The sequence below is a fragment of the Paroedura picta genome, chromosome 10 (assembly GCF_049243985.1).
Source record: "Paroedura picta isolate Pp20150507F chromosome 10, Ppicta_v3.0, whole genome shotgun sequence".
In the NCBI taxonomy this organism is placed as follows: domain Eukaryota; kingdom Metazoa; phylum Chordata; class Lepidosauria; order Squamata; family Gekkonidae; genus Paroedura; species Paroedura picta.
Genome location: NC_135378.1, coordinates 46,660,882 through 46,677,899, shown reverse-complemented (window position 1 = coordinate 46,677,899; position 17,018 = coordinate 46,660,882). Strand labels below are relative to the sequence as shown.

The window sequence follows — 17,018 nt, the reverse complement described above, 5'->3', positions numbered from 1 at the left end:
GCAGGCAATATGTTCATAATAATAGAGAATTACATTTGAGCAATGGATCTGCATGCCAACCACCACTTTGTATTCCGATTGTTAAAGGAAAGGGATCAACTGAAAAAGAACTGATTACATAATTAAAGAGCTGCCTGCCAATATTCTATAGCTCTAGCTTTGCCAGCACTTGACAGAAAACATTCTAGTGAGCAACTACAGTCATACACTTAAGGGTCACCACACGGTTTAAAGAAGAGATGGCTCAAAAAACAGGGGGGAGGGGCTAGATGACCCCATCATAAATGGAAACAGAGTTGAAATCCAAAACATACCTTCTGGTTGGCAAAATGCTATTCAAAATGTGGTTAAAGACTATTTACTAGATCATTTTTAATTATGCTCTTTGAGAGATATACAAAAACTAATATTAGGCTAGTTTATTTTATGAGTGCTTGCTTTAGTGTTATATGGCTACTCAGTTGCAAAACCTACAGTTTCTTAGCCCAGTTTTGCAGACTCGCATGGCCAGAGTAAAATCATGTATCCTGTAAAACTTAGTTTAGTTATCTAAACTTCCAAATGCATGATGTACAACTTACATTGGAATGAATGCATTTCTTTCACATTTTACGCAGTGTGAAGAAGAAAAGTTCAAAAGTGAATGGCTGCCTCTGAGCGTTTTGGAGTGAAATGGTGGTTTTGAGAGAACTCAAAAAGGAAATCGAATTGGTTTTTATACCCCACGTTTCACTACCTAAAGGAATTACAAAGCATCTTACAATTGCCTTGCCTTCTCCTCCCCACAACAGACACCCTGTAAATTAGATATGGCTGAGAGAGGGCTATGAGAGAACCATGACTGATCCAAGATCACCCACTGGCTTTATGTGGAGGAGTGGAGAATCAAACCTGGTTCTCCAGATTGGAGTCTGGAAATGGCTCTTAACCACTACACCACACCACCTTTTTGCTACTGTTTCAGTGCCACTGTCCTCTGCCTATACTCCCCGCCCCCCCCTGCCCCCCCAAAACTGTCCCTCATCTATGGAGGAGGTAACTGCTGTAGATATCCAAAACAATGGAAAGAGGCAGTAGAAAGCATAAAGGCCAGAACATGGCCAGAACAATCCTATAACCTTACTGAAACTAAGAGGATAGAACCAGAACCAGAACCAAAGGGATGAAATTAATTCGAAAGAATTCTGGGCTAAACATCCAGAAGTTCCGGACATTTAGAGCAGTTCCTCGGTGGAACAGGCTTGCTCGGGAGGTGGTAGGTTTCTCCTTCCTTGGTAGTTTTTAGTGGGTAACATACTATTGGGTAACATCCCTACTCATCACAAAAAAATCCAGTTTGTTTGACACCTCTAAATTGAGCCTGAATAATAGGTTCAAGGGAAGTCCTGGGGTTTTGTTATGTTTTTTTTTAACTACAAGATCTATTATAGAAATGGAAATTGCTTTACTTGGGTTCTTTACTACTGCCCCAAACCATTAAACTGAAACAAATGAGAATCCTTGAATTATGCCACAGACAAGCACTAAAGGTAGTCTTTCGCCTTACAGTCAACATAATCACACAAAGCCCATATAGATGGATTCATCTGAACTTCATTAATACCATTCACCCATCAGCTCCTCCTCCTCTAAAAAAACACCAAACATAATTCAACTGCTGGAGTACATTTAGCAATTATAGCTTTAAAGACATTATTAATGGCATCTATTAGCTCATGCTAGAAGTAAGTATCTCAGAGGAGCCATTCATAGTATATACAGCCCGCCTTCCTTTGGATAAGGTTTTATGTCATTTCATTTTTTTTCTGTTTTGTTTATATGTTTCTCACATACGGAATTAATAGATTCACAAACTTCTTAAAGAAAAGTATTTACCACAGTATAACTAAAGCAGCTTGTCACAAATGTATGTTTACTTGAAGCACTCTAAATCACTTGCGCGCCAGGGTACCCCGAAGCAACACAGAGTCTAGCATAGAAACTCACTCAAAATAAAAGGATTTGTACATACTCTTGTGGCGCAGAGTGGTAAGGCAGCTGTCTGAAAGCTTTGCCCATGAGGCTGGGAGTTCAATCCCAGCAGCCGGCTCAAGGTTGACTCAGCCTTCCATCCTTCCGAGGTCGGTAAAATGAGTACCCAGCTTGCTGGGGGGTAAACGGTAATGACTGGGGAAGGCACTGGCAAACCACCCCGTATTGAGTCTGCCATGAAAACGCTGGAGGGCGTCACCCCAAGGGTCAGACATGACTCGGTGCTTGCACAGGGGATACCTTTACCTTTACCTTTTACATACTCATGGTTTGAATACCTCAATATGACTACAGAGCCAACCCCAGCAATGGGTTCAATATGAAAATGGTGGTATTTCTACCTGCAAACATTCCAGATGATACCAAATGCAGAGGTAACTGCAGAAATATTTCACCACAATTAGGAACTAAGTATGGGGTGTCTCAGGAATAAAGTCTCCCTCCCAGATTGATTTTAAGTATGATTAAGGGTTATGCCAGTACTGATATCATTCACAAGCAAGGTTTACTATAATTTGGCCGATATTTGAACTTGCTAAAGCATTGCAATATGGGAATAGTATTTTATACTATCTAGGGTTGCAAACCTCCACATGGGGCCTGGAAATCTTCCAGAATTACAATTGATCTGCAGACTACCTAGATCAGTTAATGTAGAGAAAATGACAGCTCCAGAAGGTGGACTCTATGGCAGAAAAAAGCAGATATTAAATTACTATCTATGAAAAATAGGAACATTTTTAATTGGATGTCTTAAATTTCAATCTTCTGGCCAATCTTTTTTTTTTTTTTACTTTCTTAAACTATAACATTACCGCTGAAGGGGAAATTGCAGGTAGGGAAAATAAGGAGAAAAATCAGTTGTAGTTATGGGTGTAGAGGTTTGAAAACAGTTGCAGAAAAAGAACACTTTGCACCCTTGAACGTAGCTACTTGGAAATTGAGGATTCATTCCCTAACGACTGTTGGCAGACTGTAATGAATAGATTAGCTTCAAATATTTCACAGGTCTTCGACAACTGTATACTTGGTTAGTCTGTTAAATCAAAGACCTAATGAACCTCTGTGCATGCTGGGTCTTGCCAACTTGCAGAGAGTTGGTGACCTCCCTTAACATATTCCGCACGGCATAGAAACAACACGCTCAGAAATCATTCTTAAGAGACCGCTTAACAGCTGCTGCTGTGCTGAAAAATACCTTCTAGTTAATTTAATGCCACAAAAGAGGAGGACAACATGTATGAGATGCCTCTCGCAGAGAGAAACAATGGGAGTGTACTTATGCATCCACATCTGCTCATTTCTAACCCTTTACAGCAAATTAACATTTGGGAGCAAGATTTGTACTGAGTTGTGAAGGCTAGTTTCAATTGTGGAGGAGTAGCAAAAGTTGACACACAGAAGTAGTAGGCAGTTACAAACCTTTCTCTGAGCTGCATATATTCCAGCACAAGTTTTCCTATTAAAGATTATGAAGGAAGCAGCTTTGTATCTGCACAGAGCTAACTTCAGTTCTTATAGATATTCACTTAAGTGACGTCATATTTTATCTTCTCGATGGTCTTAGAGGACACAGCCCTTGTCTCAACCCCTCCCCAAGCTTCCATAACTCTCCAAAGTACATGGGTTAGGGATTTTACTTATTATGTCATTACATAATACTCTCTCCCCAGGTACTTCCATGTGGTGTGTCATTTCATAGCTGTTCTGCCTACAAGCTTGACCAGCACTGTAGAATGGTCCTTTCCACAGAAGCCTAGTGTTCTGAAGATGTATGTGCATCCATTATGCACTAAAGTATAAGCTAAATCCATGTAGATAATGAATAACTTCTTTTAAGAGATGCCTGTTGGTATTAAACATGTTTGAGAGCTTTGTCAACACTAAGCATGCAGGTCATACTATGATTGCAAAGATGAGATTAAAATAAAATAATAATAAAAACAAAATTCTCCTCAACACAGTTTCAGAATGTTTCTCAAAAGCTCCTGTGAGAGACAAAACCAGGAAATTTATTAAGAACATGAACAAAGCTCTCCTGGATCAGATTCCTGGTCCACCTAATCTAGCACCCCGTTTCACTCAGCAGCAGTTACCATGGAAGTTGAACAAACAGGACATAGAGGCCAAGGATTTATACTGTTTCTCGTCTAATGCTTCCTGCATATTTCACAGAATCACACAATGGTAAGAAGAGTAAACCATGGTAACTATGGTCTTAGATGTTAATTCAAGTTCAGTGTCATTAGGAGATCTATGCAGTTCTAAAAATCTGTGTCCCTTTAGAAAAAACAGGGAGGGGGTCTTTTTATTACAACTTTGTATGGACAGTATTCAATCTAGCAAAATTCTCCATCCTTCCATATCTACAGATTTATTTCCATATAGAAGATATTTAGTCAAAACATTAAAGGCATCTCCATCAACAACATGTTGTTCACCCTGGCAAATCAGGTTTCATACCTAAAAGATATACAAGAAATAATATACATTTTGTTTTAAAAGCAATGGAACATGTACACAGATTGCAGCAATCGGTTATCTTGTGTTCTTAGATGCTGAGAAAGCTTTTGACAATGTTTTTTGGAATTTCCTACAAGCAAGTTTGCAAACTATGGGATGTGGCAAAGTTTTTGAACCCAATCCTACAAATCTATTTTTGACAGGAGGCCAGAATTTTGGTTAATGGTATGACTACAGGCAACACAAATAATATCAAGAAGGTACTAGACAAGGATGCCCATTATCTCCTCTCTTGTTTAATCTGGTTTTTGAAACATTAGCTTCAAAGATCAGGTCTACAGCTGAACTTTCCAGGCTGTCTATGGATGGTGAGAAGTTCAAGCTAGGAAGTTATGCTGATGCAGTTGTGATATTAACAAAACATTAAGTTAAGGTGACAATATTGTTAGGTATCCTGAAGGACTTTGGTTATTATTCAGGTTATATGAAAGTAATTATGCTTTTGTTGTTGTTGTTGTTGTTAGGTGTGAAGTCGTGCTCGACCCATCATGACCTCATGGACAATGATCCTCCAGGGCTTCCTGTCCTCTACCATTCCCCAGAGTCCATTTAAGTTCGCACTGACTGCTTCAGTGACTCCATCCAGCCACCTCATTCTCTGTCGTCCCTTTCTTCTTTTGCCCTCAATTATGCTTTACTGTGGTCTAAAATCCAACAGGATCTACAAAGATTGACTAAAATGAAATTTTCTTGGTCAGCCAGGCTAGCCATTGTCAAAATGAAGATATTACCTAAGTTCAACTTTTTATTTCAAGTAATTCCACTGGAAGCTAAGGATAAGATCTTACAAAAATGGCAATCCGAAATTAACATTTGTGAGCTATTTTGCAAATGAAATCTCCATACTCCACCATGATCTTCCACCAACTTTAAACACAAAAAAGGAACTAGAGGCCCTTAAAAGTGGTGTCAGGTTAGCTCAAGTAGAACCATCTGAAGCTCAGTCTTTCAAAGACAGAGGTCCTGTGGTTTGGTAGGAAAGGTGATGAAGAAGAAGAGTTGGCTCTTATATGTCGCTTTTCTCTACCGAAAGAAGGCTCAAAGCGGCTTACAGTCGCCTTTCCTTTCCCCACAACAGACACCCTGTGGGGTAGGTGAGGTGCAGGTGAAGAAGCGCAACAGCGCTACTTGGATAGGGTGCAGCTATCACTCATGCACTCAGCCAGGGAGTTGGGCGTGATCTTTGACATCTCCTTCAGGAGGTGAGCACAAGGCTAGTTTGCGTCAAGCCAAACTACTAATGCTCTACCTGTCCCCAGAACACCTAGCCACAATGATCCAAGCGATGGCCACCTCCAGGCTGGATTTCTGCAACATGAATTTATCTAATGAACAATATTCACAAAGTTCCAATGTTAAATGTGTGCAAGATTTAATGAAACCACATATATGAAACTGAGTCACATATTGAATGACAGAACATAATTTCTGTTTTTAACTGCAGAGATAGCAGACTAACTGTTCCATAGAACACTCTTTTTCTCAGTGGAAATGAGGATTAGATGCAGTGGACATGTTTTGTCAATGAACTTACCCAGAATTTTGCAAGCAGGAAATCTACAAAGAACCTATTTTAATTTTAGCATACATGAAACCTTTGTGCCCTTTTGAAAAATAATGAGTTTGGCACTGTTTTTATTTTGAATGACACATAGGGGGGACCATAATCTTTTCGGTGCTTAGGGTGCCTGAAGGTCTTAAGCCAGACCTGTCACAAGGAATTCAGACACCTGGAAGTCAACAAGTACTCATTTGCTGCAGGAAATCACTTGCTATTATTTCAAATCAAGCAAAACATTCAAGTGATAAATCTTAGAGAACTTTTTAGTAGTTGCTGAAATCTGAAAAACCAGAGAGGACCAATTTGCATTATGTTAGACATGCTCTGATTCTCTCAGGAAAATAAAATGCAAGTGAGTTTCCTAGCCTACTGGTCATGGGGAACTCTATGCCTCTAATTATTAGTATTAGAGTCTAATATAAGTATTAGAGTCCAATACCCCTTCTTGGTAGCCCAGCATGTGGAATCTAATGAGCACCTCCTGCATATTCTTTCACAAGATTCACTTAGTCCTTCAGTATCTCTCTAGTGTACCTAAGAGATTTATACAAAGTATGCTACTCTGAAGTATCATAGTGTTCCTTGCACAAAGTAAGCTAAACCAAAGCATGCTAAAGGAACAGGAATTTCTGAAATGCAGAAATATACTGTATTGTAATTATTTAAGAGAAATTACACTCAGGTATTTGCATTTGTACAATGTCTTAATATTTTGCAATGTCACCTTCCTCATATACCATTCATTCCATATTAAGTGTCAAAAAAGGCAATACACCATGGGAATCTACCAACTAGGTTTCAATTAAGGATAGAGAAAGTCTAGATTTAAAAAAAAATGTAATTCCATACCTTTGTTTCTTGAATTCTCTGGACCCTTTTCCTGCTGTAATGAAGAAAGAAAAACGTTATATGATAAACAGCTAATATGTCAAAATGACAAGAAAAAATATAACAAATGATGCTATTTTTATACTATCAGTGCAGATATACGAGGCTACTGGTAGTTCATTTCCATTGAAGAATTCCGCTGAATTCACCAGATAAACTCAATAAAGTGATTAAAAGCACAAAGTTTTAAAATAAATATTTTCAAGAAAATATGTTCTAAATATTTCCCATATACTGAGATTATGGGGTCCAGACACAGATATTCAGAGGAGAGAATCTGAAGGCTGAAGAGATGTTTGAGTCCCTCAATGTCTTGTAACTCCTTCCCTTCCCCCCCAAAAACCCAGCATTTTAAATGTTTGTTTTCTCCACACATCGGTTCTGTTAGTAGAAGTGAAACCATCTAGAAAAATTAAAATTGCAGGGAGAGAAGTACATTGGTGAGTGGAAGAAGACATGCTTGAATTTGTACCTATGATCTCCAGAGAGTTAAACTGATACCACAAAGGTACCTTGACTGAGGTCTCTCTACAGTCTAGAATGGTTCTGCCCATTCTGATGGCAGTGCTTTAATGTCTCTGAATGTTTCACATAGACCGTTTATGCACTAGAGGTTTCATGCTGGGCTGCAGGCTACAGTTTTAGTTGTGGCAGGTTGCCTCACCTATTCCTGCACTGACATGGAGGAGCATTTTGTCTGGTGTGCCTCATCCGGACCCGATTTGTGCTCCTGCAAGGATCTGGGGCAGTGAAGTTCCCAGTGCATAAACGGTCATAGAGGGTCCTTGCTGTTTCACTGCAGTGCTTTTTTTCCCCCCCACAGGCATGTTTTCCATTATTATTATTATATTTCTCCATGCTTTCTCAAACCTCCTCTGATACTAATTGGAAAAGCACAGTAAACTGATGGCGAAAATACGTAAAGACAGTAAATTGAAAATGAGGATGTGAGGAAGCTTGGAAAGAAAACGCTGAAGGATGGGACCACAGGAAAACCTCCATGTGAAAAGACCTTTTGTCTTCATATTCTGTTCCAGAAGCAATTCAAGATGAGGCGTTTAAGCTATAAACCCCCCCCATCCTTCCATTATCACTGAGGACTATATTTATTATGTTTGTATACCACCCCTCCACATGGACGGATTCAGGACAATTCTCAGCATAACAAAAATCAATAAAACATCATCATCAAAACCATAAAACCACCATAAAACCATAAACAATACTAGAAATTACACCATCCAACCCATCTCTCTCTTCCATCAGGTTGGTCATTCATTGGTGGGTCCCCCAGGGGTGGAGAGAGCACAGAATAGAAATTCGTATGGGAGGAAAGGAGAAAGGAAAAGAAAAAGAAAAAGGGGAGATCCAACAGCTACCATCGCTTGGGAGAAGAGTGCCATTTTGCAGGCCCTATAGAACTTTGATAGCTCTATCACGAAATGCAAGCACGGGTGTGGTCTGCTGACAACAGGACAGGTTCTCTCCTATGTCAAACCAACACTCCAGGTTTTGCAATAAAGCTGTGGCCAGTTATGCCAACTTAATGAAGGTATCAAGCACCTTCATTGGGGCTGGTAATGCCCTTCTGCCTGTCAAGGGCCCATTATGCACGGCCGCCGAAACGGCGATTTCGGGTCACATGGAAAACGCGGAGGGGGAAGACGCGACGCATACCGGTTATGTACGGGGCGGGGCGCGACGGCGGCAAAACCCAGAGTAACCGATTATGCACGCGGCGATCCGGGCGCCGCTTCTGGTTGCGCCCCGGTCACCCGGAAGCTGCGCTTTCTTCCGCGTTTCACTGATGCGGCTTTTTCGGCGGCATGCACCGAAGCTGCAGCCGGTTGCAGCCGGCTCCGTGCGTTATCGGTGATTTTAGTCGCCGCCATTCCACCCCGAATGTGCGCTAAAACCCCCGTGCATAATGGGTCAATATGAGAAGACAATATTGCCCCTGATCAACCAGTACGGTAGGTTTGTTTGCTCATTTGTTTGTGTATCTGTTTCTTCATATTGTGGCTGTATCATGAACTGAAGTTTTTGTTCAAAATAGGCTTTTTGAGCATGGAATGTGTTTTATTTAGCTTAGTATTTTATTCTCAGAGTTTATTTTGTAAACAGTCCTAACTGTTAAGAGATGGACAGGTAAAATTAAAGCGGAAAATAACACTGAAATGAATCAAAACAGCTCAACAAGCTGAATAACTGGCCAAAGATGTACAAAGTACATGAATTAATCTTGCAAGTCATCCATCTTACAAACAGCTACCCCCTTGTCCTTATCACACTCTGAAGCTAAAGTTGACAACTCATTTGTTCATTCATTTACATTTGCCTTCCTGCATGACACACGTCTTATTTGTATCTAGGCAACCATGAGAATATTATTTCTCATTCAAGCACTAACTGACATCATACGGCATTCTTCCAGTTTAATTTCTAAGCATATTTCACTTTGACTGACAAGTAAATTCTACAAAAATATTGATATTGTTATAACATAAAAGTTTGAAGTACAGAACTCATGCAACCTTCTTAACTACAACAACTTAAGTTAAGCATGCACTCTCCCACCCCTTATGGTAGTTTCTAAGGGGGGGAGGGGGGAGGAAGAAAAGTAAATATGCAAACATTTACATTATAGCTCTTCTGCTAAAACCCATGTATGCCATGTCTAGTGTGCTGTGGTGTACAGTTTCTGTATCATGACCCTAAAGGTATGTTAGTTGGTTTCTGTTGGAATATATGTGAAGTGCACATTCAGTTTCCGTCTGTATTTGATGTATGACCTGGGCATGCCTTCTGAATAGTTCATTGGCTCAAGCAGTATCTAGTATTTTACTGAGGATCATCTGAAGTTTTCATACACATTTACCTCCAAGCTGTCGCTGAGGATAACCATGGGGTCTTCCGCACTCGTTCAAAATAGCACAATGGTTACAAATTGAAATTGCTACTGTTTTGCTGTTATGCATAACGTCGTTGACAATCTGCAACACTCCTGAAACCGATCCGCAAAAAGCACTTTGTTGTAGCGCTTTCAGGGAAATCCCAAAAAGTGGATTCACCCTCTGGAAAGCGCTACACTCTTGCAACCAATCTGCAACACTAGCGGGAAAGTTCTGTGTGTTACCATTGTTGCGATTTCTGCAAAGTCCCTCCCCCTAGCTCTCTCCTCTGATCTTGCGGCGAAGCGATCGCCATTTTTTTTTCCTCAGAGCGAGCAGAGATCAATGCACTGGTGAGCTTTCGTTTACCCAGCGAGGCTTCCCTGGCTGCAGTCCCTCCCCAGAGCTGTTTTAAGTCACAAAGCACCAAGCAACACACAGCCCCGTTTGCTGGTTTATTTTCCCTTTATTTTCCACTCTATTTTCGGCAGAAAATCGGGCCCATGCGGAGGGGGGGTTATTTTTTTTTTCACTCAGGGGGAGCGTGGCAACGATGAAACAGCAGCTCAAACACCACCTGCTAGCTAGATGGGTCTCTCCATTGCAACGAATAAACGCAGATTCGTTGCAACGTGTTTTTTTTTTACCTTCCTTAAAGGGAAAGGGGCTTTTTGGGAGCATGATAACGGCCGCCCATTGGCTGCTTGATGGCCAGGGGCGGGACAAAGCTCGGCAATATCGCTTCTTGGCTAGAGATTTTTGCCAAGACCGGAAAACTGTGGGAAACGATTGAAATGCAACTGGATTCCACTACAAAGCCACATATGCATAACGATGAATTCCACTATTTAAAATGGCATTTTTTCGTTCCGCAACCAATTTGCTACATAGATCCTGGTGCGGAATGGCCCCATAAATTATCTGAGCTTTGGATCACAAGCTGTGTTTACAAATTCATATGATCATACAAGAAGTGATATTCACCCGTATCTTCTCTCACTTTTTGGAATGCTTGTGGAAATGTATAATGTTCAAAGTTCATTTTTTTCCTTGTGGTTTAAAGTACCTGTTATATGCCAGTCTTGCTTTTTCATATTTTTTTCTGTCTCTAGTGTCAAGGAATGCTTTGAGCATCTGGAATATTTCACTACCTGCTAAATCTAACCCCATTACCCTTGTTTGGTAGAGTCATCTTCTTTCCTTATAGGAAATAAATTTTCTAACAATTCAAGACAATCTTCCCATCTTTATGCACAGTTAAACTCAATGGTTGGAAATTCAGTAAATGTAAGGAGCACGTGGAAGGCAAAGACTGTAAGTTGAAATCCTCCTTTTAAGAGGATTGCTATGAATTTTTCTAGGCATTAGTAGAAAGGTGTGCTGCAAGCCTGACTGGAGACTTAGGGACAGTAAACTCTCAAGATCCCTTTAGTTAGAATGACTCAGCACACTAATATCTGAGCATTACAAGGACAAATGCAAGGATTTCATCTGGACACCTCTTATGGGTTGTTTCGTTGCTCATAAAGGAGTGGGAAAGACTGCTGAACTTGGCTAGTGATATAAAAACCCTGGTTATATGAATATTAGCCTTCCGTTCTTTCGTAGTTGCTTCTACTTTGCAATCTTCCTCTGGAGTTCTCTATTATTCCATCTTGGTCATCAGTGTTGTATCCAGAAAAGGAGGCACTGAAGCTGCACAGTTTTAAGAAAAAGCTCAATAGCAAGATTCCTTCTCTGAATACCATTACAGAAACAACTAATTTCAATAACCTCCAGAAATTCCTCTCGGTCATTGTAGCCCACTATTATTGAGGACCAAACTACATGCTTCATGTAACATATAACTGCTACAGAGATTTGCAGCAGGATAGCAACAGCAAGTTCCCTGCAGGGCCTCAATTCAGAAGTGCTGCAGGAAACCGATCTGAACCAGGACAATTGGGGGGGGGGGAGCTTCAGTCTTCTCCCATGCCATTTTCCTGACCCTAAATCATTCTACCACCTGGGGAGGAAGCTGTTGCAAGGATTCACTGCACATTCAGACCTCAGCAGGACAAATAATGCCCCCCCCAAGGGGGCTGTTTCAAATCACGAAAATGACAGGTTGAGAGGACTGAAGTTCCCTGTGCTGTACTATATTTTTTGTTATTTAATTCCTGTTAGATATTTAGATATTTAGCTGGTGACCATGACTTTAGTGTTTCTTAGGCCAAACTAAATATACCTTTCTGCTAACCTTTTAAATAATAATGCATCAGATGCAGCTGCTGGGGCATGGGAGAACAAAAGAAGAAAGAGGCTTAAAGCTTGTCCTGTTTGCCTACTGAAAGTCATCAACACCCCCCCCCCCAAGTTATTCTTGCCTCTGCTAAGGAAAAATTCCATGTACTCAGATGATGTTTTGAGAGGAAGACATTTGCATGTCTTCCTCTCAAAAGCAAAGATCAAGATTAAATACCCTCCATACACATACACATAAGCACACACACATATCTTTCCCCTTGAAACCATAGCAGTGTATGAAATATTTTGGCAGTAAAGAGATCATGGAACTACAGTTAACAATGCAGGATTGTTATTATGTATTACTAGTATCGAAGCCCATTTTAAAAATGGGCTTTGAAAGGCTACCCTTTGGGAGGCAAAGCCCTCTTGCCAGCTTTGTGCGGCGACAAGAGAGCTTTGCAGCCCAAAGGGAAGGGAACCCTTCCCCCCCTGCCCACGGACACTTCCCTTTGGGCCATGCTCTGTGGCACAAAGGGAAGAGGCCATGGTGCAAGCGGGGTGGGTAAGATTCCAAAGAGAAGGGATTCCTCCCCCCCATGGCCGCTTTTCTTTGGGCCCCAAAGCCCTCTTGCCTCTACAAGGCGGCAAGAGGGCTTTGGGGGCCAAAGGGAAGGGAAAGGCCACCCTCCTCCCCCCCCCCGCTGTCCACCACCCCACTGTCCCCCATCCCCAGGGCACTTACATGTGCCCTGGGGAGCATCCAGTGGCAATCTGCCGACAATGGCGGCAAAGAGGCCCTGGCTGGCTGGGTGGCTAGTAGAGGGCATGACCTGTGCAAGCCAGGGCCCAATCAGGATGCGACCAGCCACACCCACTCTCTACCCACTTAGCCCTTAGCGTATTATTATTAACAAGGAGCCCGCTGTTACAGATAGGGTGTGTATAGTGTAGCCGGGAATTCCGACAAGGCAAGGAACATTCAGAGGTTGTCTGCCTCCACAGCATAACACCCCAGTGTTCCATGGAGAAAGTACATCCAAATCCTTGCTGGTTTCCCATAAAAATACTAGCCATGGCTGGCCTGCTTAGCTTCCAAGATCTAGATAGCATTAGGCATGCCTATGTTATTGAGGTCAAGATAAAAATGCAGGAGTCTTTTCAGAATATATATTAGGAAACCCAAGTTTAGCAATAAGAACTATGTGGACACAGTGGACATGGGGAGATCCCAGATTGAATAGCGGGAACCTGCCCTGGCCTCAACCATATGCCTGGCGGAAGAGCTCCGTCTTACAGGCCCTGCTAGCAGAGAGAACTGCCCTGTACTCCCTCCCTCCCAGTTTATATTGTACTGTAAGCTGCTGTGGGTTTCCAATGGGGAGAAAAGTGGCAGATGAATAAATAAATACATTTTATTATCTGATTCTAAATTATATCTAAAGCTTCATTGGGATTTATGTAATAGACAGAAACAGAAGAATTAAAGAAGAGATTGTATGTGATACTAGGGGCAATTTTGCACATTAAAAAAAATAGCATTATGCCAGCTAAATGGCATAACGCTATAAAACAATCGCACCTCCGGCTATTCGTTGCCTTTTGGCTCTCTTGCTTTCCTCTGCCACCTTCTCGCGCTTCTTGGCACTCCGCATGCCTGCTTGAAATGGCGGAATAGAGCAATCTGTTTTACATGCGACTCTCCTCCACCTGTCAATCAAGCCAAGCAGCCACTCACCTTTTTCCATGTTTTAAAGAGCCCTCAATGCCAGCTAATTTTTTTTAAGTAAAACTTCTCCGTAGAGATGCCTATGCATCTAATCAAAGATGCATAGTACTTTTTTTCATGCCACCCCTTTTGCAATCATTAGCCATGAAGCTTTTAAAAATTAATCTTATGCTTGATTTTTTTGTGGGGGGGACTTTAGTTAGCCATGCTTAGTGTGTTAACTGGAGGGGGAAATTTTCTTTTGCTCTGTCTGGACAATTCAATACCTATTCATTGCTTCACTTAGTTAAAAAAGTTAAAATCTATCCCCAGGAGAAGGGAGAGGGAGGTGGGTGCGAAGGCAGGTACTGGAGGCATAGATAGTGCTACTACGGCTCCACACATTCCTTGGCTGGTGGCTTGCTGGTTGCTCCCCTCTGTTCATGCTACATCTTTTGGGGGATCCACTTGATGCCATTCCCCAACTAGCACTTAAAAATGGAGGATGTAGCTACCAGTTTGCTGCTGGAACACTGGGGTCCATTCTGCACAAGTTAAAAGTAGCAGATGTCTTACAAACTGTAAATGCTACAAATTTGACATTCCGCATGATGTCGCACAAAATCTGCAACACTAGCGCTAAAATCGCTTCGTTGTGGCGATTTCCAAGGAATCGGGAAAATTGGATTCACCCTCAGAAAATCGCTACACTCCAGCCAACAACCTGCAATACTTGCGAAAAAGACATGTGCATTCTCAATGTTGCGATTGCAACAAAGTCCCTCCCCCTGGCTCTCTCCTCCAAACTTCCGGCGAAGCGATCGCCATTTTTTTTTCTTCAGAGCGAGTGGGGAAAGCAATGAACCAGCGAGGCTTCATTCACCCAGCACGGCTTCTCCGGCTACAGTCCCTCCACAGAACTGCTTTAAAGCTCCCCTAAGTCCCCAAGCACAACACAGCCCCCTGTTTGCCAGTTCCCTTTAATTTTGGGTAAAAATTGTGCCCGTGTGGGGGGGAGGCATATTCGTTGAAACGTATGTGTGTGTGTTTTTTTACTGTGCTTAAAGGGAAAGGGGCTTTTCGGCAGCATGATAACAACCGCCCATTGGCGTTCGTTTGATTGACGGCCAGGGGCGGGAATAAGCACAGAAAAAATCGCTTCCTTTCTAGCGATTCCTGCAAGACCGGAAACCTGTGGGGAATGAATGAAACGCTACTGGATTCTACTACAAATGAAGGTATGCGGAACGCCGAGATTCCACTATTTAAAATACCGTTATTGCTTTGTGAAAGCAATTGGCAACATTGGTCCTTGTGCGGAATAGGCCTGAATGTTGATAAAGTAATGAGAAATGCCAAAAATATGGTGTCTGCAAAACGTAATCCTTTCACTATATTTTTCAGGTGCAGAATGGCCCTAGATTACAAAGATATTGCTAGCCTGGTTTAAAGGGTGGGCCTGCGACATTCCCAGGTGGGGATTCAAAGAAATCTGTGATTTCTGCCTAACCTGATATAATAACTATCAACTACTTGCCAGGGCTCTGATGAGTAGACTGTAGGACTCTGGGAGACTATGTAGTCACAGTGCCACTATGTAATTATTTTTCATTTCTTTTCCAAGCCCATGCAGCTGTTCCACAATTTCTAGCATGGCATTTAGATGTTCATGCATATCCTACTCTGCCAAGTCTCATTTTATACAGTTTATGTAGCAGGAATAGGTTGCTGTTTAGATTTCAATGATTCTGCACTTTCTGAAGTGCATTCCAGATTCCTTTGGCTGTTTCTTCTTTCCTTATGTGGATCAACTACCTATATACTCGTGTATAAGCCTAGTTTTTCAGCACCTTTTTTCACACTGAAAAAGCCTTCCTTGGCTTATATGCGGGTATATACGGTAATTGAAATAAAAGCCTGCTCCATCCAGCCAATTGTTGAATTGCCTTTTGCAGATATGTACTGCAAGTTCAGCTTGTAGGACATCAATAGTTTGACTGAGGGATTTTGATCTTTTTTTACCTTTTGCCTTCACTTCTTCCTCTTCTTAATCACTTCTTCCAAACTATTATTTTGGTTTGGGATTTACTGTTTCTTTCTCCTAGTGTTTCTTCTTTTATATGAGGGGCAGCATTGTTTGCCTTTTCTTCTTGAGATTGTGTTTCTTTTAAAAGTTGATTTTTACAGTTCTTTCTTTCAATGTTCAGTTTTACAGTTCTTTATTTCAGTGTTTTGTTCTGGGGGGCACTGTAGTTCCGAGTTGTCCATTCTCCCAGTTTGGTAGCTGTTGTACTTGTTGTAGAAGTTTGCCAACTTCGAGTACTGTTGTTCTGCTCTGGTTTGCTGGCCTGGGGGGCACAGTTTGGTTCTCCTGCCAGAGCTGTTCTTACAGAGCTGTTCTGTCACAGCTCTCTCATGGTGTCTGGCATCAAGAGAGGAAGGGAAGGTGATTGTAAGCTACTTTAAGACTCCTTTGGTTAGTGAAAAGCGGGGTACAAAAACCAGCAGTTATTTATCCTCTTGACTTTTCTTTATCTGCTGTGGGGGGAGGCTGGATGGAAGAGCCTGTGGTGATGGAGTATTTCCCACCCTCGGCTTATATGCGAGTCAATATGTTTGCCCATATTATATGGAAAAAATTAGGCTTATATGTGGGTTGGCTTATATGCAAGTATATATGGTAATCATCTTCCACTAACAGGCTTATTGCTGCCTTTGCTTTCCTGTTTTTATTGTTTCATTAGCTGGTCTATCAGTACTTAAAACATTCCAGAGGTCATCTATGAAGGTTGAAGTTCATAAATGATAATTGCTATTATTCAATTTAGCCATTACAGTATGAAAGTAGCAGTGCAGGCCATCTTCCTCTGGACAGACTGCCCTTCCTTTCTATTAATGGCTCATAGGTATAGCTTTTTTGAAATTAGTCTTGGGGTTGGGCCCATAACCTGTTGGCAGAGTTCAAGAAATAATCCATTCCAGGCTTTGGAATCTGCCTTCATGGACGTTCACATCAAAAGTATTCTACAAAAAGATAACTGACTGCAGGCACTAGTACAGCAGAGTAACCTTCAGAATACAAACTAACACATAGCAGAGATACCAAAAAAAAAACAAAAGAAGAAAAAAGATGCAGACTAAATTGCAAGAGAAAACATTCAATAAATCTTGAGCACTAGGGAATACACCA

The 17,018-nt window shown here is 41.5% G+C and overlaps 1 protein-coding gene across 3 annotated transcripts in view; it reads right to left on the bottom strand.

Annotated features, from left to right (window-relative positions):
- Positions 1 to 17,018, bottom strand: part of FSTL5 (follistatin like 5) — a 437,209-nt gene that overhangs the window by 334,760 nt on the left and 85,431 nt on the right. For 2 of the 3 annotated variants that reach the window (XM_077299982.1, XM_077299984.1), the window contains exon 3: positions 6,965 to 6,998. In XM_077299982.1, the coding sequence (XP_077156097.1) occupies positions 6,965 to 6,998 (34 nt within the window). The remainder of the gene's footprint in view (positions 1 to 6,964; positions 6,999 to 17,018) is intronic. The other variant, XM_077299983.1, reaches the window with a different exon arrangement.